The following is a 21,374-nucleotide window of genomic DNA, read 5'->3' as shown; positions in this document are numbered from 1 at the left end:
TCGCGTTAAAGTGCTGTAGAAAAATAATGATAACATTAGCAATATTAATAATTATAATGACTAATGTACAATATTACAACAAATAGTAGAACATTTTAGTTAGAGATGTTTGTACGCCGCTAGCAAGGAGTAATTGAGTTTCTTTAGTTCTATTAAGTTCACTCTGAAAAGTAAGTACAAAATATACAAAATAATCAAGGTAAATTGTAGTGGAAATAAAATAATTCTGATGCATTGAGTAGTTTCCTTTGTAATTATAATCAAATAAAATTTCCTTGAGGGCAAGGTTTTCGCCACTTACATACACTATTTGTCTTTTCTTTTACTCAAAACCTTTGGTTATTGTCACAACACGTTTTTCCGTTCATTCATTAACCTATTTCTGATATAAACAGTACTGTCAGTACTTACTGAATGAATGGGGACTCTGTCGTGTTTTGTTTGACCCTGCGCGGACACCGTACTAACAGGAAGTTGAACATGTTTGTTGATGACTGACGACAAACTGGATCTGTCTGTAATAATAATTCATTCGCGTAAAAACGGGAAGCAGTGGTGTGGCGTGCGGGTTCAGCGATCAAATGGACTTTGTTCAACTGATTCTGGATCAAATAAAATCCCACAGTGAAGCCGTAAGTCCAGTTGATTGCCTTTATTAACGACTTCATAATTAATATTTAGGCCTCAACACATTTCAAACTTCGAAACTATTTAACAATAAAGACAATTTACTCTTTCGTTCGGCTCATTTTTAAGTTACCGAGCAACGCCTTCTAAAGCTGGACTCTGAACCGCCCCATCTTGTGGAAAACACATCTTTGTTTTCTCCGGTTTTTTACGTGTTAAGGTGCTTCTTTAGATAAATAATTACTCCTGATCATTTGTACAAAGATTGTATGAGTCAAGGTTGTTTCGCCGAGTACAACGTTAGAAACTTGTCGAGTCAATGTCGCCCACCCGTGTGACAAGAAGGCGGGCAGTCCATAGGTCTATAGCCAATACAGAAAAACACTTAACAAGTTTAGTATTTTTTAGGTTTAGTTGCCGGGACTTACAACTATTTGGTTATATTTGCACAAAATCCAACTGCGTGCTTCAAAGTAGTCCTGAAGTGTTTTTTTTTTTTTATAACCTGTTGAACCTAATGTATGAATGTAACCTTCATGTAGTGACACAGCTCTTGGTTTCCCCAGCAGGAGTTGTCGTGGTTAAAGGAGCTGTGTGCCTTCCTTACCCAGAACATATGTCCTCTACTCTGTGGCTCCGGTCCTCCTGCTGCTGGCGATGCACCAACAGGTCAGTGAGGTCATGGCCTGAATTGAAATACTTGCTTCCTTACCGTGCACAACATTCACCCTTTACTTGTTCTTGTTATGACAAATGCTGTTATCGTTGTTTGTTAACTATGTTATTATTTGTTGATATTGTGGGTTGCTCTGCAGGCAGCGTGTCACAGCTCGGTGTGGGCGTGGTCAAGTGGTTGCAGGAGGTCATGGCTGTCAAACACACCTTACCTGTCAGCTATAGGTACCGCACACTGATGCACTGTTTTAATATTTTATCATATAATATAATATAATTTTAATATCAGCATTTAAGCAGCATCCATCAGTATATCATTCATGACAATTTTCTACCTGAAATTATTGATATTTTTAAATGTATTGTTAATTCGGCAAATTTTCTAGGCTGGTGTCCATCTCTGAGCTGGTCGCCAGGCAACGGGTGGCCTGTGTCAGCAACTTGTCCTGGAGCACCAGTCAGCAGCGAGCATGGGCAAGAGAGGCGGAACAGGTCCTGCCTGGCCTCAGGGCTTTACCGCGGGTCAACCTGTTGCTGATTGGCTGCTTGAGGGAAGGGCGGGGTGGAGAGTGGAGATTGACAGACGCCAGTGGGAGTGTGAGGTGTGAGGTGAGTGTGTACACATCCTACATCTGATACAGGATAGGTAAGGAAGATAAGATGGTAAGAATTGGACAATATAAACACACATGGTTTGATCTCTTTCTTTCTTTCTTTCTCTCTGTCTCTCTGCAGTGCCTGTCTCCCTCTCCCATCTGGGTGAATCGTCCTCTGTTCCTGTCTCACTGGAACTACATCCCCCAGGATGCCACAGGGCAGGACGGAGAAGAAGAACGAGGCTATGTGGAGCTGATTGGCTCCCCTGTGCTGCTAGACTCTGGTCCTGAACAGGGATTGGCTGACAGTCCTGGAGGAGGGCCAGGCCTTAGAAGAGTAGTTGGTGTCAAAGATGCTGCTGCTTGTCTACACAACAGGTATCATGGGTGAACTTTGACCTCAGAGGTTATAGCTAGGGAGAAAGCACATAGTGAGCTTACCCGTCTCTCTCTTTGGGTGCCCTGTCTCTCTCTGTGTCCATCATCCTGTCTCTCCTGTTAACATTAATTGGTCTCTCTCTCTCTCTCTCTCTCTCTCCCTCTCTCTCTCTCTCTCTGCCTGTGTTCTCTTTTCTTTCTTTCTTTCTTTCTGTCTTTCTTTCTTTCCTTCTTTCTAGTAATAAAGGACTGCGTATCTCAGTATGTGGCTGTGTGTCTTCAGTCTGCCCTCAGCTGGTCATAGGTGGGACTACATTCTTCATCTTTATACTGAAGGACGACACACTCACTCTGCCTGTGCTGGTCAAGGTGTGTGTGTGTGTGTGTGTGTAAAATTAAAAGAATAAGATTGATTGAGAAGCAGGTTGCCACATGACTATTATATAACTTTCTCTCTCTCTCTCTCTCTCTCTCTCTCTCTCTGCAGGACAGCAGCAGACTGTGGTGGCATCAGTGTGTGTGCGTTGGTCAGAGAGTGTGTGTGACGGCGCTGCGTGTGTGCATATTGCGTGGCTGGAGGGAAAACCGTATTCTGTGTGTGACTAACCAGTCAGAAATACACAAACATGCAGATGAGCACACACAGGAATCAACACAAAACACATCCACATGTGAACAAGCCCTTAACACACACACGTACACACAGGAATCAACACAAAACACACCAACACAGGAACACACACTTAACACTCACACACAGGAAACAACACAAAACCCACACACAGACACACTGCTGCTGCTGTCACATGATGGTGAGGACCTTGAGGAGGCGGAGCCACAGAGACATGTTGTCCAGTCAACTGTGAGGATTAAACAATCTCGAGTCATCGGCTACCAGGTAACATGCAGGGGATACTGATTGGCTATGAAGGCAGAGAGGGAACTTGTTGCAAATGCTTCACCCTTAAACCCCGCCTCTTTCCCTTAGGGCATTGTGACAGAAGTTTTGAGTGAGGGGTCAGGGCTCTACATGATTGATGGGAAGGTGGGTCTGTGCCTGGCCTATCAGCCGACACTGAGGAGGAAGCTCAGGCCAGGAGATGCTGTGGAGGTCAAGTAGCAAACTTGTCAACTTTGAATTAAAGCTTTTTTTGTAGTGTAACTTTATTATCATTATATGATTATCAATAACTTGTTTCATCTTTTTGAATAAAGTTACATAATCCGTCATTAATGAATGTTTCTGGCTTACAGCTTCATCATATCCACTTCCTGTATGGGCCCTGCCCTGACTCCCCTCCCAGCATGCTTTGCGCCTGCCTGCGCTCCAGCTTGAGGGTCACGGCCTTCAGCAGGGTCACCGGCCCGTCTGACGCCAGCCACCCCAGTGACAAGGCTTTACCACGGCTGCTGCTGGAGAGAAATATGGGCGTGGCTGAGTACCTGTGGATTTGCCACATGACCCGACAGCTCCGACAGAGGTGTGTGTGTGTGTGTGTGTGTGTTTGTGTGTGTTTGTGTGTGTGTGTGTGGGCAGAAGTAAGAAAGATAGGCAGATAACAGAGATAGTAGAAACTAGATGTCTCCCTGTCTCTAACTCTGTCCCTAACTCTCGCTCTCTTTCTCTCAGTCTGGTTCCCACTCTGCTGAAAGAGGAGTGTGTGAGTGTGTTAGCGTGGAAGCTGATTGAGTTTGTGTGGAGGGGAAGAGGAGGAGGAATGAGGAGGGATATCTACTCAGAGATGCTGGATGAACCTCATACCTGTCCACTGACACAGGTATACACACACACACACACTAACTAGTGGTCTTTACAGAGAGACAGCTCCCTTTACTCCACTTCTTTACATTTTGAACCTAAGCAATGCTTTGTTCTCTCTCTCTCTCTCTCTCTCTCTCTCTCTCTCTCTCTCTCTCTCTCCCCTTCTCTCTCTCTGTGCTGCCCCTATGCCTCTGCAGTACTCAATCAACCCCTCAGTGTCCAGGTGTCTCTCTCTCTCAGACTGTCTTCACTCTCTTCAATCAGACTTGTGGTCTGGGCTCAGTCTGAGCTCCCTGCTGCCCCCTGGTGCAGAAAGTCTGACCACAGCGCAGCTCAACGCAGCTCTGTCCTGGTCCTACCAAACTCTGAGCTCTGACCCCCACCAAGACCACCCCCCATCTGGAGGGAAAGACAGGTGAAATCTCCCCTCTGCCTCCCAATACAACACCCACTGTCCTTCTTTGTCTCCTCCTCCCGGTGTTTCTCCGTCTCCTCCTCTGTCTCTGCCTCTCAGTCTGTTTCCTTCTCTGTCTCCTCAGTCTATCTCCTTCTCTCAGTCGGTCCCCATCTCAGTCTGCTCCTCTCAGTCTGTCTCCTCCATGTTGTTGACATAGGCAGCGCCCCCTGGTGTTGGTTGGGGTTTTGGCATTTCCGTCACAGCCCTCTGAACACACACTCCAGCTCCAACTGAAAGACCAGAAGGGCACAATGTCATGCGTCGTCACCGAAACAAGGGAGGAAGAGGCGGGGCTTCAGAATACACCCTTCAACACAGCCTGGATCGGTTTGTGTCCCTTTAAACGTAGGAAATAATGAAGACTTGTGTTCAAAGCGGAACAGAAGATTAATGTGTGTATGTGTCCAGGTTGCCTAGTGTGTGTCCAGAAGTTCACCATGGTAACAGAGCGATTCCTCCAATCAGGCTTCCCCTCCTACAAACACCTGAAGCAGGAGAAATACATAACACACAAACACCACAGGTACTTACACACATACACACACTGCAGGTTCACAAGCTCAAACATTCAAAGGTCAATGAGTCACAAAGTGTCTGCCCCATGGTTGTGTGTCAGTGTTTATCTACAGTTTTCTCTGGATGATGTTCACATCCTGATTCCATCTGACGCCATGGTTACCATCCTCCAAGAGACAAAGAGGGAGGAGTCAAGAGCAGCGGGGTCTGACAGGAAGAGAAAGAGGGAGGAGGAAGGAGAGCTCGACTCCTCCCACTCAACAAAAGACTCCTCCCACATCACCAAAGACTTCCCCAATCTTTCTTCCTCTGACACAGTCCAATCAGGCTGCAGCTCCCAGACCTGCGTCTCCATGGTGATCAGGGTGGAACAGAAGGAGGGCGTGGCTCGGAGGAACATTGGGATGGACTCAACAAACAAGGCAGGGTTTTCTCTGTGCTTCTCTGCGAAAGCCACCGCAATTGGTCCGGTGGTGAGCTGGGAGCGGGATCCCAAGAACTGCCGATTGATGGAGAGAGAAGTGGCAACAGAGGCAGAGAGAGAGAAGGTACACAAGTTAATTCTTATGTCTAATAGTGTTACACTGACTGCAATCTGAATCTCTGTGTCTCTTGTCTCTCCATCTGTCTCTCTCATCTTTCCTTCTGCCCCTCTCTCTCTGTCCCTCTCTCTCCCTCCCCTCTCTCTCTCCATTTCTCTCTGTCCCTCCCTCTCTCCAGGTTGTCTTGCTGTTCTTGCGTTCGTCCATACGTTGGTTTCCGTCCCTCCATCCTGGATGTATCTACAGGCTGGTGGCTGTTAACACCCAGGTAACATGCCAGCCTGCACTGATTGTGGACTTCCTGTGTCTCAGTCTGTCACACCTGAGGCGGCCTGACCCGGCTGATTGGTCTCTGCATCTGTCCTCCAGGATCTCCATGTTCTGATTGGCTCTGGGATTGCTGGCCGCAGTGGGGTGGACATACTCAACGACCGCAACCTTCAGGTCCGTTCTGATTGGAGGTTCCACACGCTCCCACGCCTACTCCTCCTCCCCGCCTACAAGCAGGTACTGTGTGGTTTCTATGTTTTTACTATGACGTTACTGTGGTTTAACAAGGTTTTCTTGTTGTTGTGTTGTATTCGTAGTTACTGTCTTTACTGTGTAATTGTACGTCTGTGTGCATCGCCAAGAACTCCTCTGTAACTTGGACATTTTCATCAGCCAGGTCACTAAATGGTGCCATCATTGTAGTCTTTCTTTCTTTGTCTCTCCCTCTCCTCAGTCTCGCTCGCCCAGGATCCTGTCCATCTCTGAGGTCATAGATTGTAGGTAAACAGTTACCTTTCTTTCTCTGTCTCTTTCTGTACTTCTGTCTCTTTGTTAGTGAAAAATGACAAAATTCTGCTGTGTGTGTGTGTGTGTGTGTGTGTGTGTGTGTGTGTGTGTGTGTGTGTGTGTGCGCGTGTGCGTGTGCGTGTGCGTGTGCGTGTGTGTGTGTGTGTAGCCCAGCAGAGTTGGTGTGTTTTCATGGTTTGGTCACTGAAAGGATCAGCCTAAACGATAAGACAAGCAGTGCAGGAAAGACACACACCGGTATGACACACACAGTTTGGACCTCTGGTTCACGTCTTTGTGCTAAGCTAGGCTGGCTGTTGCAGCCATGTTGGAAATCTGAAATATCATCCTGAGTTTGTGTATTTCCAGGTGTGCGGTTGACACTGAATGACCAAAGTGGGCGGAGTCTTCAGGTTTACCTGGACATAGGCCACACCTCTTACACACCTGGGATGTTACCTGGCAACATACTGTTGTTGTCTGGCTTCCAACGAAAGTTGTCCAAGTAAACTACATGCACACACACACACACACACACATGCACAGCACAATTGACGTCATCTTTGTAGACACAAGATCTTGTAGAGGCAAGATTGTTACCTGTTTACCTGTTGGTTGTCTTTCAGGTCGGGCAGTGTGTATTGCAGATCCCTACCTGTCAGTTCAATTACTGTCATCTCATTAGGAGACACATGGTAAAAATCTGTCTGTCTGCCTGCCTGTTTGCTTGTGTGTCTGGCTGCCTGCCTGTCTGTTTATCTGCCTGTTAGCCTGTCTTCCTGTCCTGCTTGACTGTCTATCTGCCTGCATGCCTACCTCGCTTTTACTATGTTGACTTGGTTTGTTTATTAATTCATTCTTCTGTTTGTTTCTGATTAAGTTTGGCTCTGCCTCCTCCCGCTCCCATAATACACCTGGGCTCCTGGGAGCCCCGGTACAACGTGGGTCAGGTTAAAGCCCACGTGGCGTGTTTCCTCTCCCTGCAGCTGCAGTGGAGCTGTTCACAATGCGGCAGCGTCTACACACAGGTACACAAGACAGTGCACCACAAAATCCCCACCAGAGTAAACACAGGTACACAACAAAGTACCCACCAGAGTCCACTGGCAGTCAGTCCTCTTGCTGTCTCTCTCTCTCACTCCCTCTGTGGGTGTCTCTCTGTCCCTCTGTCTGTCTCTCTCTCCAGTCTTGTTCCAGTTCCTGTGGTTCTTCCTCTTCAGTCTTTCAGTCCAAAGCAAAGTAAGTCTCGTTATTTTAAGTTAGAATTCGCTGAGGGTCATGAGAGTTAGATGATGATAATGTGTGTTTATTTGTGTGTGTATTTATTGTGTTGTGTGTTCAGGCTGGTGGTGGATGATGGGACGGGCGAGGCCCATGTTTTGTTTTCTAATCTTCTGGTTCGTCCTCTGCTGAGATTGGCTGAATCTCAGTGGGAGGGGCTCCAGAGATTGCTGAGGGTCCGTGGACACATCCGTGTTTACACACGTGGGCGGAGCCTGGTCTGTGTAACTTCCTGTTACTCTCACTATTATCCACTATAGACATGTAACTCAGCCTGACAGGTGTGTGTGTGTGTGTTTCAGGTGTGTGAGCCTAGCGATGATGATGCCCTCCTCCAGTACCTGGTGTGTGTATGCAGTAGTGACATTGTATGTCGGCCAATCTCTCTCACCTGCAGGATATACAAGAACAGCCAGCACACACACGGTAAACACACACACACACACACACAAACAAGCTTGTGCACACCCAAACACATATAAATACAAACACATTCGGATAAATACACATAAGTGTGCACACGCACTCAAACACACACATCTACAGCATGTTGTGTTTGTTTACTGCAGATTTGAGGAGGTTCAGTAGAGGTGACAGGGACTTCATGACCAGGATGAATCCTCCTCTACAGCTCACCTGTTTACACCTGGACACTGAGTCTGAATCAGTCAGTGGAGGCGGGGCAGGTTGACTTGAACCCAAAGAATGGGGCGGAGCCTTCATAGATCTATTTTGGATTTTGTTTATTGGACTTTTACCTCAAGGATGTTTGTTGACATAGTTTACATAGTGGTTAATAAAAAAAAATTGTTTGAAAGTCTGTTATGTTTTTCCCCTCACCCGTGCCTACATGTCGTCATGGTTACAGCTATTTGTGAAATCGGAGTCAGCCGTTGTTCTTATATTATCTCTACATTTCCTCTTCTGTTCTCCACCAGCGCCTGCTGCACACCTCCCTTTGCTCCACTTCTTTACATTTTGAACTTAAGATGTCACCACAGTTTACCTCTAGTGTCCTCTCACACTTCATCAATTCTGCATTGTGCTGTTGCTTTGTGTGTAGTGTAGCTATAACTTTTTATTCTCATTCAATTCAATTATCATTCATTCATACAGATTTATTATTTACTGCTTTTTCAACTCAACACAAAAGCTCAAGCAAACATGTTATTGAGTTTTGTATTTGTGTTACAATTACACATTTGTTTCACATTTGTATCTCCATATTGCGCAAAACCCGGGTCAGTGGAAACCACACAAACACACTTTTCAAGCTTTCTAAAAAGTGACTGAGACAATTATTTATCAGCTCAAATTTACTGAAAATCCTCTTCAAAAATGCAAATATCGCCAACATAAACATCCACTTGCATTCAAATTCAGCTGCCTCAGTATCTAAAGTACTTAGTTACAGTATGTGACAAATAATAATGCTGCTTTCAAATGAGAAACTATTGGTTTTAGGGGCAAAGCGCTGTATTTAGACAGCGTGTGTGTGTGTGTCTGTGTGTATGTTTACCTAACAGTTAATAAAGTTAACCAGACAACACAATATGACCTCCGACCCCTCTTTTAAGCACCAATCACAGGCAGACTTACCTCTGCGTAACTCGTCCTCCACACAGTTTCGACATTATGGACTCAATAAGGACGGGAGTGAGACAGCTGAAACAGCGACAGGCAGACACACAGTCACTTCTCTGATGAGTATTCATATTATCAATGATATTACTGACAAATCGATTGCTCCTGAAGCACAATAGAAAGTGACAGAACAGTACAGATTTCTGACTCAAAAGTAATTTGAGTACTTTCTTCATCTCGAGCCTTAGTCTGTGTCTCGCCACTTTGCGGTGGGCATGGTGCAGGAAGAAAGTGGTGAAGACCAGAGAGTGGAGATGAGATTGGTCCAATCAGATGGCGATCGTGACGCAGAGTTGGAGCCTAACAGTGACACCACAGCACTGGTGCAGCGGTATCGCCAAGGTTATTTGAGACTTGCAGTGTATCTGTCTTTGTGCGGAGTCGTTGTCTTTACCACAGGTATGCAGGCTTACTTGCACAAACACACACTCAAGCATACACAATTGTTGTGAGTGTTCATGTGACTGATGTTGGCGTGGCCTGTGTTTGTCTACCAGCCTTCCTTTTAGGTTATTTGGTTTTTCGTGGGCAGGGCTACTGCCCCCATGAGGATGAAGGTGAAGAAGGGGGGTCTGTGGTGGGTGGAGCTAAACATGCAGATGGAGGAACAGGTCTTTACCTGGGAGAGCTAAGAATGATGATGAGGAAGCTGCTGCGGGACGAAGACATATTCAACACTGTAAGGTAGATGCACTTTTGCACGTTTGTTTACAGAATGTTAACTCCATTACCTTCATTTCTTTACAATGATTACTATTTGTTTATAATGGGTGAACACAGATGTATTTCTTTGCATTGTTTATGTTGGTTATATACCTCATTTTACATACACATGATACTCCAACACCTAGGTTTGCATCATTCTCTGAATATTCATGACAAGTACATTCAGAGCATGTGAGAGATCGCCAGATTATAAGATGCACATGGAGCTGTCTTACTCTCATTATAACGTTTACACGCCTCAATGAATCAGTTGCATGATCTACGTCTGTTACTCGGAGTGAGTATATTTAGATTTATGGCAATTTCATTCTGGAGTTTAGATAGATAGATAGATAGATAGATAGATAGATAGATACATAGATAGATAGATAGATAGACTTTATTGAGCCCAAACAGGGAAATTGTTCCGTCACAGCAGCATAACAGTAAAACACGCTAGAATAAACAAATGAAAACATAACACACACAGTAGTAAATAAAAACACAGTCATAATAAATAAAATAAAGTAGTAAAAATGCAAAATATTGATTAAAGGGCAGAAAGACTGGATGTGACCTAAACAAAGTTTCTGTATGACTATGGGGCAGAGTGTTCTATATCAGTGGTGAGGAGTTGTAAAGGGACATAGCAGCAGGCTATCTCTTGTGACAGTGAAGCTGGATCAGTCTCTTAAAGAAGGAGCTCCGCTGTCTGTCCAGTAGGTGATGAAGAGGATGATCAGGGTTATCCATGATGTACTGAAAGTCTGTGTGGAAGAGGAAGGAAGACAGCACGGTCCCGTGTGGAGCTTCAGTGTTACTAACCACCATTACGGACAGAACATTACTCAGTCGAACAAACTGTGGTCTGTCAGTCAGATAGTCAGTCATCCAGGAGATGGTGGCCGTGTCTACCTTCATTGCTTGCAGCTTCTCCCTCAGTAGTGATGGCTGGATGGTGTTGAATACAGTGGAGAAGTCAAAGAATGTGGCTCTCACAGTGCAACCGGTTCCATCCAGATACAAGTGGGCTCGCTACAACAGGTAGATGATGGCGTCGTCTACTCCCACGTGAGGTGGATATGTGAACTGCAGAGGGTCCAGTGATGGTTTCACCAGCAGCCTAAGGCGGGCCAAGACCAGCCTCCCCAGCACCTTCATCACGTGAGATGTGAGGGCAACTGGTTGATAGTCATTTCGGCCAGATGGAGTAGACTTCTTTGGAACAGTAACCAGGCAGGACGTCTTCCACAGCACCGGTATTTTCTCCAGGGTCAGGCTCAGGTTGAAGAGGTAGCACAGGATAGCAGACAGCTGCCTGCACATGTCCTCAGAACCCTGGGGCTGATACCATCAGGGCCTGCAGCCTTGCCTTGGTGGAGTCTCTCTCGCTGTCTCCTTACCTGGCCAGTAGTCACGGTCGTTTCAAAGGTGAGTGGTTTGAGTCAAAGGCGCTCACCAGGGGGATTTGAGGGGGGGAGGTCATGAGCATTGGGAGCAGTGGCGGTGTGTGGAGGCCTGGGTGTGAGGTGGATGGGGCAGCAGATGGCTTTGAAGTCAACCTGTTGAAGAAACAGTTAAGCTCATTTGCCCTCTCCATGCTGCCTCCTTGTTGTCTTTCCCTCACCTTGAAGCCAGTGATTTGCTTCGTTCCCCACACATCCCTGGTGTTGTTCTGCTGGAGTTTGGCTGCCAGCTTCCTCCTGTAGGAGTCCTTGAACACCCTCAGCCTGTCCCCTCAACTCATGCTGTACACTCGTCATTTCATCCCTGTCTCCACACCTGAAGGCTCTCTTCTTCTTGTTAAGAAGCTCTTTCAGGTCACTGGTCCAGGGCTTGTTGTCGGGAAATGAGCGGCCAGTCCGGGTCGGCAGGGTGGTGTTCACACAGAAATTGATGTATTCTGTGATGCAATCAGTCATGCTGTTGATGTCCTCCCCATGTGGCACACACAACAAATCCCAGTAAGTCAACTCGAAGCAGTCCTGCAGTGCCTCATTCCACTTCCTCACAGCCTTTGTGGAGACAGGCAGCCATTGAACAAGGGGGACATACTTTGGAGTCAGCATGACAAGGTTGTGGTCCAATCTGCCAAGGGGGGGAAGGGCAGTGGCACTGTATGCATCCTTGGTATTTGTATACAGTAAGTCCAATGTTCTATTGTTTACGTGACATTTGAAAAAAACTGAATCTGAGTAGAATCAAAGTTTTAACATGCATTTAACATTTGTTTCCTCAGTCGAGTCAGCAGGGCGAGTCATCCTCCAGGTTCAGCTGAAGGGACGTCTCTGGCCTCAGAGATCCTCCATCGCTTCAAGCTGCTGCACATGGATCACACCTGGACTGAGTCTCTGTATGCCACGCTGCAGTTTCCTGACAGGTTGGACTGCGAACATTTACTTGTATTTTGGACAGAACACAGGACGTAGGACACATGAACACAACATAGCCTTGATTATTGTGTACAGGGCTCAGAGGAGCTCTCTGTGGCTGGTGGACTCAACAGGTCTGATCTCAGAACAGATCCCCCTCAACCCATCTGACTACTGTCCGTACAGCGCAACAGGCAGCACCATGGTGAGAGATTAATAGATCGTCCTCATGGTATTCAAGAGTTCCTACATCCTAATCATATCCATCATGTCTTTGATTGTTTGTACCGCTTAGGTCTTGGCAGTGTCTTTAGGTCCCAATTGTATTCCTTAGGTGTCCTGATTTGTCTCACGCTCTGATAATCCATCACTTTGCGAAGTCTCATGGGGTCCTTATCTCCTCATTGTATTATTTATGTCCTTGTGGAAGTCCTTAGGCCCTATGTCATCCTAATCGTCCTTACGGTCCCTCTCCATCTCTCTCTTTCCCTCTATCTCGCTCTCTTTGCACAGGGCAATATGGTTTATGCAAATTACGGCCGTCATGAGGACTTCAATTGGTTGAAGAGTGTGGGTGTGTCTCTCGCTGGCTGCGTGGTCGTAATGCGTGTTGGAGGCGGAGTCAGTTTTGCAGAGAAGGTCTGGTTGGCTGAGAGGAACGGTGCAGGTGGAGCTTTGATCTACCCTGACCCAGCTGATCTGCCACAGGACCCGAGACGCCTTGGACTGAACACACACACTGCTGTGTCTGAACATGTGAGACAATCACACGCATACAATTGGTTCCTCAGCACTGACCAATCACTAAGCATATGTTTACAAATAACAGGTGCATCTTGGGTCAGGTGACCCTTTCACCCCTGGCTTTCCTTCCTTCAATCACACACAATTCCCGCCCATTCGGTCCTCTGGCTTGCCACTCATCCCAGCACAGCCAATCAGTGCCACTGTGGCTGCCAAGCTGCTCAGGTAAGCATCGTCTCTCAAACTGATTGGTTTGGTGTTACATAGTCATCTTACCTGTCTGTCTGCCTGCATGTCTATCTCTCCCTCTCAGCCTGTTGTCTGGTCCGTCCTGTCCTACATCATGGCGGATTCGGTTGCCGTACGTGCGCTGTACGGTTGGACCAGAGTTCACTTCTGGGCGCAGAGTCAAGATGTCTGTCCACAACACCATGACTCCTGTTCTGCTCAACAACATCTTTTCCTCCCTGGAGGGTCGGGTCGAGCCAGGTAGGCAATGAATGGACACAATGAGAAAGAGAGGCTCTATTGGTTTTACTATATTTAATGAGTACTTTCATTTGGTAATATTTCAGATCAGTACATTATCCTGGGAGCTCAAAGGGACTCTATGGGTCCTGGAGCTGTGAAGTCTGGAGTGGGAACTGCAATCCTCCTGGAGCTGGCTCGCACCTTCTCTGCCATGGTGCAGAAAGGTCTGAATCCACGACAAAAGGCTCAAATAAAATGATAGATATTGGGCAAAAGTTGGTGGTTTTGTAGTTAGTAGTGATTTATACCTTTGCTAATGGGTTGCTAGATAATTATCACGTGATTCCTGGAGTGTTTGCCAGGTTAATCTTAGGTTTGTGGTAATAAGTTGCATGAGTGTTACTAATGAATTCTTAGCTCTTCCAGTAAGTTGCACAATAGACGCTACACCTAATGGAACAATTGTTACTTGATTGCTCAGTTGGTTGCCGGACAGTTTGTGAGGGGCTCAGAAATTATTATTACTATTTGTTTGTGCAGGTTTCAGTCCCAGAAGGAGTTTGCTCTTCGTCAGTTGGGACGCTGGAGACTTTGGGAATGTCGGAGCGACTGAATGGCTTGAAGTTGGTCACATGACAGAAAAACACGAAATATTGATTACATAACAATATAAGATATAACATACAAACATCAATGCTAATAACAAAAGACTGAACTTGCCCAATGACATCTGACTGTGTTGTTGCCAGGGTTACCTGTCTATGCTCCACCTGAAGGCTGTGGCCTACTTTAGTCTGGATCAAGCTATAATGGGTAACAGACAAGTCTCTGCCAATCAAAGACCTTCTGTATTTATTCACTTAATCCAGTGGTTCCCAAACCTTTTCTGCAGGGCCTCCCTTTTGTAGATAAGACAAAGAAACTTATTATCTAACAAAACAAAATAAATAATAGTGACAAATCCCCTTCACAGTGGAATTAAAAGTCTAACAGTGTAATACTGTGTAACATTTGTGCTTTCAACAAATTTTCTCTCTTGTCGTTACAATACCTACGCGCCCCCCCACTTTGGGAACTACTGACTTAATCAAAACACACAGCCATTTAAAGAAGCCTTTATTCTTACAGGCGATGATGTCCTGTCAGCGTACACCAGTCCTCTTCTTGTTGATCTGCTGGATGCAGCCATCAAACAGGTGACGACTGTGTGCATTTTCACTGTTTTATTGTCATTTACCTTAAGTTTATATATGTGTGTGTGTGTGTGTGTGTGTGTGTGTGTCTGTGTCTGTATGTTAGGTAGAACATCCCAAACATCTAGGTCAGACCATCCATAGCCAAGCAGAGAGAGAGGGTGGCAGCTGGAGGATGTGAGACACACATATTGTGCCCTGATCTACATATTGACACACAGACTCACTCAATACGTTTACATGCAGTCTCCTCAATGTGCAGAGTTCCGGAATGGCAAAATCCCATTGATTCCATGTACAAGGATAAATTAATTGCATTTAATTGTAAGGACAAATACTGTGTGTGCATGTAAATTTTCTGACTGGCACACACACTGATATATCCTCTCCTCTCCTCAGCGTAAAGCCCTTGTATCTGAACAGTGGAGCGTACAGTTTCACCGCATTTGCCGGCGTTTCAGCCATGGAACTCAGATTCACTGAGGTAACGTTCACCTACGTCACATAATCACATAATGTGATGTATTGACACTGCTAGCACTCATCATGACATCACCACTGATAGCACACCGATACCATACAACATCATCTTATGTCACCTTGTGTATTATGAGACATGTTACATCATTTGGGACTTGCCTGTCTTTTCTGCTCAGGAACGACCATATCCATTTATCAACACGCCTTTGGACAATGCTTCTCGCCTCCAGGAAGTGCTGGGGGGTCGCCTTGGGGTCACAGGGCAGCGCTTAGGGGAGCTGGTGGGCGAGATGGTGCTGCGATTGGCTCACGACCACATCCTGCCGCTACGCATCACTTCCTACGCCCAGACAGTGCTGCAGTTCAGCGTTCAACTCAATAAACACTCTGTAGAGCTGCAGGTGCACACACACACACACATGCAGAGATTTAATTGAACAAACATGACCTTGGCTCTATTATAAAAATATTTTTTTTCCTCTCTCTCTTTGCCTGTCTCTCTCTCTATCTCTGCCTCTGTCTCCCTCTGCCTTTTTCTCTCTCTGTTTCGATGCCAATCTCGCTCTCTTTCTCTCTCTTTCTTTCTTTTCTTTTCCTCTCTGTCTCTGTCTCTCTCTTATTATCTGCCTCACAGTCCAGAGGTCTGTCTCCTCAGTGGGTGTTCAGTGCCAGAGGAGATTACAGTCGAGCAGCAGAGACGCTGCAGAGGGCGATCGTAAACAGCGACCTGCATGACCCGACCGCCGCCGCTTTCTACAACACACACATCATGAGGGTACAAGTACTGCATTCACTACTACTAACAGTACTCATAATACTACTAAAAATACCACTAGCATCACTACTAACACTACTACAACCACTACTGTTAATAGTAAGAATATAATAATATCAGCATTACTGCTAACATGACAAACTAATAATACTGATGACAATAATAACCTAACAATCAGTAATAACACCAATAAGACTCCCACTCAAACTACTAATAATACGCTACTACCAACAGTACTACTAGGTAATGATAATAATACTCTACAACAGCTAATACTACTACTAATAAAAGCACTCCCATCATGCTGACAGTTAATCTCATGCAGGTTTTAATATGCAGTTATCACTCCTAATGTACTACTAATACTAACGATATACATAAATATAATTCTGCTTTTGCACTAATACTCTCATTACCAGAGGTATTCTTCTTCAACAAGGATTTCTGTCTTTGTCTGTCCAAAAGGTTGAGTACTACTTCTTGTCTCAGTATGTGTCTGTGGTGGAGACGCCGTTCCGTCATGTAATTCATGGGCGTGGCAACCACACATTGATGGCACTCACTGAGCACCTCGCCCTGCTGACCTCTGACCCTGGACGGTTTGATGAGAGCTGCTTCAGACGTCAGCTCGCCCTGTTTACGTGGACGCTGCAGGGTGCTGCCAACGCACTGAATGGAGATGTCTGGAACATATACACACATATACGCTAATCTTCACAGAAATATATGTATAGTAAATAGGTACACATGTACTGTATTTACATTAATATACTTCAGAGCCATCATCTTAATAAGCAGACCAGCAACATACGACTCCAACCAGTTAGACCAGTGATCAGTAAGACCTATTGTCCAGATCCAGACTTATATATGTGATCGGGTCGTCTACAGGTCAGTAACTTTTAGGTTTACTGATTTGAACTTGGGTGTTTGTTTGTTTTTTTTGTTTTTTTTTACTCAAAGTCCATTTGATCATCATCACCATTTGAGGATCTAGAGATTTATGTTGAAAGTTTGTTTGCTCTGTAGTTGCTAGCTGAGAGCAGCAGGTTGATTAGCGTAGCGGCTTTGAAGCTGAGATGTTTCTTAAGAAGTTAACAAAAAAGTCAAGTCAAGTCAAGTTTATTTGTATAGCCCAATATCACATACAATGTCTCAAAGGGCTTTACAGACCCACAACATGAGGACAATGCTCCAAAAAGGTGTGTCTCTGTATCACTTTCTGTACGAACAGAAGCAAACAAAAGTGTGTGAGTGTGTGACGCAATCATAGTTGCACCTGGAAGGTGTGTTTTACCACTACACTCTCACTCTGCAGACTTTAACCCTGTAATGTCAATAACACTAACACACTAAACACGATTTAATATTAGTGTCTGACGATTATTAATTAATAACTATTATTAACTAATTTGACCAAAACGCACAAAAAGCCTGAGGTGTTCTGGAGATGATAGATAAAATCTTTACCACGCTGCCAACACATTAGTTCAAGTTAGAGTAAAGTGAAATTTCACACAATGAGCGTGCATCATCTTGTGAAGAATAACGTTTTGTTTTATTTGAGTTAGTTGAGTTTATTATAGACCAGAGATTGTTTACACCAGTTAACACTTTTCATGACTGACTGATGAAAGGTGTTGTACATACAAATTAATGAATTGATTGATTGGATTGTTTGAATTGATAATCAGACTTATAAAATGGTTTCAACAGCCTTGTTTGTTGTGGTTACATGGTATCCCTCGCGTCATGGTGAGGTGGTTTGTCCACCCACTCACTCACCCACAGGACTCTCCCCTGTTAGGGGTGGGGCAAACAAACCAATAAGAGCCTGCTTTGCTTCTGGACTCAAACCAGTGGATCAGTCTCATTGTGACAACATGGACAAACTGCAAGTGAGTACTCTGATCCTTTTTGTTTCAAGATATTAGCGTGAAAGCCTCCACATACACAAGGCAGCGGTGCGTTTAAGGTCCTGCGGGACCGTGGGAGGACAGTGAAGCTTTATGTCATATAGAATTTTAGTCCGTCTCCACATTCTGACATTTTTACACATTTGTTTGAAAGGATCAGAGTGAATGTGTGTGAGAGAGTTTCTGCTGACAGCTTCAGACTGCTTATTTATTACTTACTTAGTTATGTTGCTAGGACAGGGCTCAGGTCCAATCAGCTGTTGACCCTTGGAAGAGTGCAAATGTACCTAGTGTAAAGATGTTTACAGAGCAGGGTTACTCCATGGTTCGACTTAGTCCAGGATTATAGTCAGACCAGAATTTAAGTTTACACCTTGCAGTTCCAAGAGTTTTGAGCCACTTTAGCGCTTTAAAAATGATCACATGGTGGCATCAAGAAACAAAGTAACGCCAGATCACATTTAACTTGCATAGATGCTCTGCTGGCAAACAAACGGTCAGAAAAATTAGATCAAAAAGTATGAATTTGATCAAATGCTGATGTCTTTCTGTTTCTCTATTTTATTCTCCCTCTCTTTGACTCCCTCTCTCTCCGTCTCCCCCCCCCCCTCAGATCGTCTTTGTCTGTCTCTTGTTGAAGTTAATGTTTGACCCCTGCAGTGCACAGCACCCTGACTGTCAGCTCTGCCCTGCAGGTAGCTTCAAATACATGGAAATGTGGGACACTGGTTTAATTAAATGTAATATATTTCTATAGGTTAAATGTGAATTTATTCTGTAGGGTACTATGTGACGAGAAACTGCAGTTTGGAGGCTGATGGGAGGAGGACAGGAGTTCAGTGTGCTCAATGCAAAGACTGCTCAGGTGCTGTATATACTGTATAGATATACTATACATATGTGGAGATATTAAAGCTGCTCTCTTTCCTTAAAAACAAACATGCTTTATCATTTTACACCTTTATGTTTTGCTCTACTTCTCATGCTTTCACTACGTTTTCAGCACATTACGTCCATCAGCAGTTTGTTATAAGAAGCCCGTCAAACTGCACTTATCGACAAGAAAGCTGCTCAGTCTATAAGATTAATATGTTGGTTTATTTATTGATTAAATTGTCCCCCTGTCTGTCCAACAGGGGAGGGACAGGTGATGCAGACGTCCTGTTCGTGGTCCAGTGACTCAGTGTGTGTGGAAAAGCCAGAGATGCGTGTGAACATGACAGAGATGCCTATAAGTTTACCAGGTAAGGACAATATTAAAGGAAGAGGTGCCCTTGAGGTTTTGTCTATGTTTTCTGCAGTTAATTGTTTCTTCTTCGTCCGTGCAGATTTTCCATGTGAACCATGGGTCATCTTCCTAGCAATGTAAGAATCTTTGTATAGAAAAAAACAAATATTTGAGACACTACAATAAATAAACCCTGCAACAAGGAAAATAATTTACTGTGCAGAAGAAATGCAACTAAAATGTGGCGCTGTCTGCTGACAGCAGCTCCTTGCATGTTAACTTCATCTCAGACACAGCTCCTTTAATCAAAAATACTAAATAAAACTGTGAGCATCTGTTTGTCCTTGTCACCATTCATGTTTGAGAAGAGTATGTACAGTGTGTAGAGTGTATACACGTGTGTATGTGTGTGTGATGGAGATCATGGGTGTTTAACGCTGTTTTTCTTGCTTGTTTATAGAGTTTCTATCCTCATGAGTCTGCTGTTCTGTCTGTGTCTCATTCTGTACACCTGCCAAAATTGCACCCCTCACAAAGGTAACAAGCCCCTCCCTCTTGACAAACTCCTACCATATAATAAGTAGCTCCTCTCCATTGACAACAAACCCCTCCCATCAGACAAGCCACACCTGACAACTGGTCTAATATTCTTCTCCCTCTCTGTGTTTCTGCAGGTGGATTGGGTGAGCCATGATCTGCAGCAGCTCTTGAGCCCAACTGAGAATCTCTGAATGTCGTTGAAGTCTGATCAAAATGCTTTTCAGACCTCAAGAAGGCAGAGAAGCTTCCTGTGGCAGTCTGTTGGCCACACCTGGTGTAGATGTAGTCCAGTGTCTAAGTGTAGCTCAGGGTGCAGTCCAGGTTTAGTTCAGGTAAAGTCCTGGGACATGCTCAGTCCAAGTGCAGGTGTAGTCCTGGGCCGGTGTGTAGAAAGCTGCCAAGAGTGAAAATTTGGTCTTGAATGTGTCAGAATTCTAAGAGTACTTTGCTCGTACCCGAGGTGTTGCGGCTAAATGTCCATCCGTGGTAAAAGTTGGACTAAGCTCTTAAATTTTAAAAGAAGTTCTCCAAATCAGTAAGAAGTCGTAAAATTGTTGCTTTGCGCATAAAAATGTAGGACCACACGTTTAAACGACAGCCAGCCGAAATCAACTCTGCGTGATCATATTATGTAATAATAATAATAATAATAATAATAATAATAATAATAATATCATAGTATGTAATAATATATAATAAGCAATCATTTTCCTCACTTAAAGAAACAGTGCTCTAACTGCAGTGATAAGGAGCGTAAGAAGAAGAAGAAGAAGAAGGCGAAGATGGAGAAGGGGAAGAAGAAGAAGAAGAAGAAGAGGAAGAAGAAAGCACCACAAACCTTCACCAAGGCAAAACATTTCTCTTTAAGTCACTATCTATCTATAAAACCAAAACCTGCTTTTTTTCCTACATTTGATGTTCATAATCTGACCTCTTGACCTCGAAAACCTCTCCATAGTAGTAACTCAAATAGAAATCAATCATCAAGTATGGCTCAACTATTCTGAAGTTGTGTAGCAATTGAAGATCCAGATGCAGATCCTACTGATCCGGATCTAATGGTGGTGAGTCTTTTGGTTCGAAGGCTGGCTGTACCGTGCTATCGTCTAGTGCAGTGTTTTCAACCTTTTTTTGCGATTGAACTGCGATTGCGATTGCGCGCGTGCTTCAAAATTGCCAGATCGCAGGCCGGATCGGCTCGCGGACTAATTAAGTGAATTTAGATCATTTCCCAAGGCACACCCGACGATCTCTCACAGCGGTTGAGAAACACTGATCTAGTGGTACCCTGCTTTTAATACAGGGCAAGCAGGATGAACGTCGCTGTTGGAGAGAAACTGGACTATTCCAACTATTCAGTCGTTGAGGATAGGCAATTTAGGTTGACGTCATTGTATTCAGGATTTGATGACACTTAATAGTCGCCTCAGTCAGCGGTAAAAAAATCTCTTAAACCTATACAAACAATGCTCCTATGTCCGACTCCTTACTAAGAATCTTTGTCTCTGAAGTCCAAGTTTTGGACCATTCTTTGCAGCATTTCTGCCAAGTTTTACACATGCCAGCCCGGGTTCAAGTTCAGGTTCAGCATAGGACTCATGTCTCAGGCTCTAGGTGTAGTCGAGTTTCAGTCCAGGAAGAGACCAAATGCTGTTATAGTCAAGGGTAAATTCAAGCATAGATGAGATGAGTTAA

The 21,374-nt window shown here is 44.7% G+C and overlaps 3 protein-coding genes across 7 annotated transcripts; all 3 read left to right on the top strand.

The window, feature by feature from the left end:
* The first annotated feature begins 466 nt into the window (after window positions 1-466).
* On the top strand, window positions 467-8,937 carry ctc1 (CTS telomere maintenance complex component 1). 4 transcript variants are annotated; one of them, XM_076153384.1, is made up of 25 exons: window positions 467-632; window positions 1,197-1,296; window positions 1,443-1,527; window positions 1,689-1,911; window positions 2,038-2,276; window positions 2,516-2,645; window positions 2,764-3,174; window positions 3,265-3,387; window positions 3,531-3,757; window positions 3,907-4,054; window positions 4,236-4,453; window positions 4,653-4,822; window positions 4,904-5,018; window positions 5,112-5,559; window positions 5,732-5,821; window positions 5,923-6,060; window positions 6,278-6,324; window positions 6,500-6,588; window positions 6,700-6,835; window positions 6,957-7,025; window positions 7,211-7,358; window positions 7,517-7,569; window positions 7,673-7,829; window positions 7,914-8,037; window positions 8,181-8,937. In XM_076153384.1, the coding sequence occupies exons 1-25, from the start codon at window positions 582-584 to the stop codon at window positions 8,300-8,302; spliced, it is 3,861 nt and encodes a 1,286-aa protein (XP_076009499.1). In that variant the 5' UTR covers window positions 467-581; the 3' UTR covers window positions 8,303-8,937. The 4 variants fall into 4 exon arrangements, with proteins under 4 accessions (XP_076009499.1, XP_076009414.1, XP_076009579.1 ...); XM_076153299.1 differs by having other exon boundaries at window positions 1,194-1,296; XM_076153464.1 differs by lacking the exons at window positions 7,914-8,037; window positions 8,181-8,937 and having other exon boundaries at window positions 1,194-1,296; window positions 7,211-7,404; window positions 7,673-7,823.
* Window positions 8,938-9,232: 295 nt separating this feature from the next.
* Window positions 9,233-17,712, top strand: tfr2 (transferrin receptor 2). 2 transcript variants are annotated; one of them, XM_076153656.1, is made up of 16 exons: window positions 9,233-9,654; window positions 9,753-9,939; window positions 12,200-12,340; window positions 12,429-12,537; window positions 12,846-13,088; window positions 13,162-13,301; window positions 13,390-13,565; window positions 13,652-13,771; window positions 14,088-14,170; window positions 14,297-14,360; window positions 14,676-14,743; window positions 14,847-14,917; window positions 15,140-15,224; window positions 15,397-15,621; window positions 15,855-15,995; window positions 16,461-17,712. In XM_076153656.1, the coding sequence occupies exons 1-16, from the start codon at window positions 9,471-9,473 to the stop codon at window positions 16,704-16,706; spliced, it is 2,283 nt and encodes a 760-aa protein (XP_076009771.1). In that variant the 5' UTR covers window positions 9,233-9,470; the 3' UTR covers window positions 16,707-17,712. The 2 variants fall into 2 exon arrangements, with proteins under 2 accessions (XP_076009771.1, XP_076009851.1); XM_076153736.1 differs by lacking the exons at window positions 9,233-9,654; window positions 9,753-9,939 and adding an exon at window positions 11,784-12,103.
* Window positions 17,699-20,331, top strand: LOC143003257 (uncharacterized). Its single transcript, XM_076153862.1, has 7 exons — window positions 17,699-17,893; window positions 18,525-18,606; window positions 18,693-18,776; window positions 19,048-19,155; window positions 19,240-19,276; window positions 19,600-19,676; window positions 19,814-20,331. Exons 1-7 carry the CDS (start codon window positions 17,699-17,701, stop codon window positions 19,831-19,833), a joined length of 603 nt encoding a protein of 200 aa, XP_076009977.1. The 3' UTR covers window positions 19,834-20,331.
* Window positions 20,332-21,374: the final 1,043 nt, after the last annotated feature.

Source organism: Genypterus blacodes, unplaced genomic scaffold, assembly GCF_046128005.1.
Source record: "Genypterus blacodes isolate CSIRO-AG114 ecotype Tasmania unplaced genomic scaffold, CSIRO-AGI_Gbla_v1 ptg000002l_1, whole genome shotgun sequence".
In the NCBI taxonomy this organism is placed as follows: Eukaryota; Metazoa; Chordata; class Actinopteri; order Ophidiiformes; family Ophidiidae; genus Genypterus; species Genypterus blacodes.
Note: the sequence above shows the minus strand (reverse complement) of the source record. Positions and strands in the feature narration are given on the sequence as shown.

Coding starts and splice junctions, on each gene's coding strand:
- ctc1 (XM_076153299.1), top strand. CDS start 582: ATGGACTTTGTTCAACTGATTCTGGATCAAATAAAATCCCACAGTGAA. Junction 5,019..5,111: donor ATAACACACAAACACCACAG/GTACTTACACAC, acceptor GTTGTGTGTCAG/TGTTTATCTACAGTTTTCTC. Junction 5,822..5,922: donor TGGTGGCTGTTAACACCCAG/GTAACATGCCAG, acceptor TCTGTCCTCCAG/GATCTCCATGTTCTGATTGG.
- tfr2 (XM_076153656.1), top strand. CDS start 9,471: ATGGTGCAGGAAGAAAGTGGTGAAGACCAGAGAGTGGAGATGAGATTG. Junction 9,655..9,752: donor AGTCGTTGTCTTTACCACAG/GTATGCAGGCTT, acceptor TTTGTCTACCAG/CCTTCCTTTTAGGTTATTTG. Junction 15,996..16,460: donor ACAACACACACATCATGAGG/GTACAAGTACTG, acceptor TCTGTCCAAAAG/GTTGAGTACTACTTCTTGTC.
- LOC143003257 (XM_076153862.1), top strand. CDS start 17,699: ATGGTTTCAACAGCCTTGTTTGTTGTGGTTACATGGTATCCCTCGCGT. Junction 18,607..18,692: donor CTGTCAGCTCTGCCCTGCAG/GTAGCTTCAAAT, acceptor TTTATTCTGTAG/GGTACTATGTGACGAGAAAC. Junction 19,677..19,813: donor AAATTGCACCCCTCACAAAG/GTAACAAGCCCC, acceptor GTGTTTCTGCAG/GTGGATTGGGTGAGCCATGA.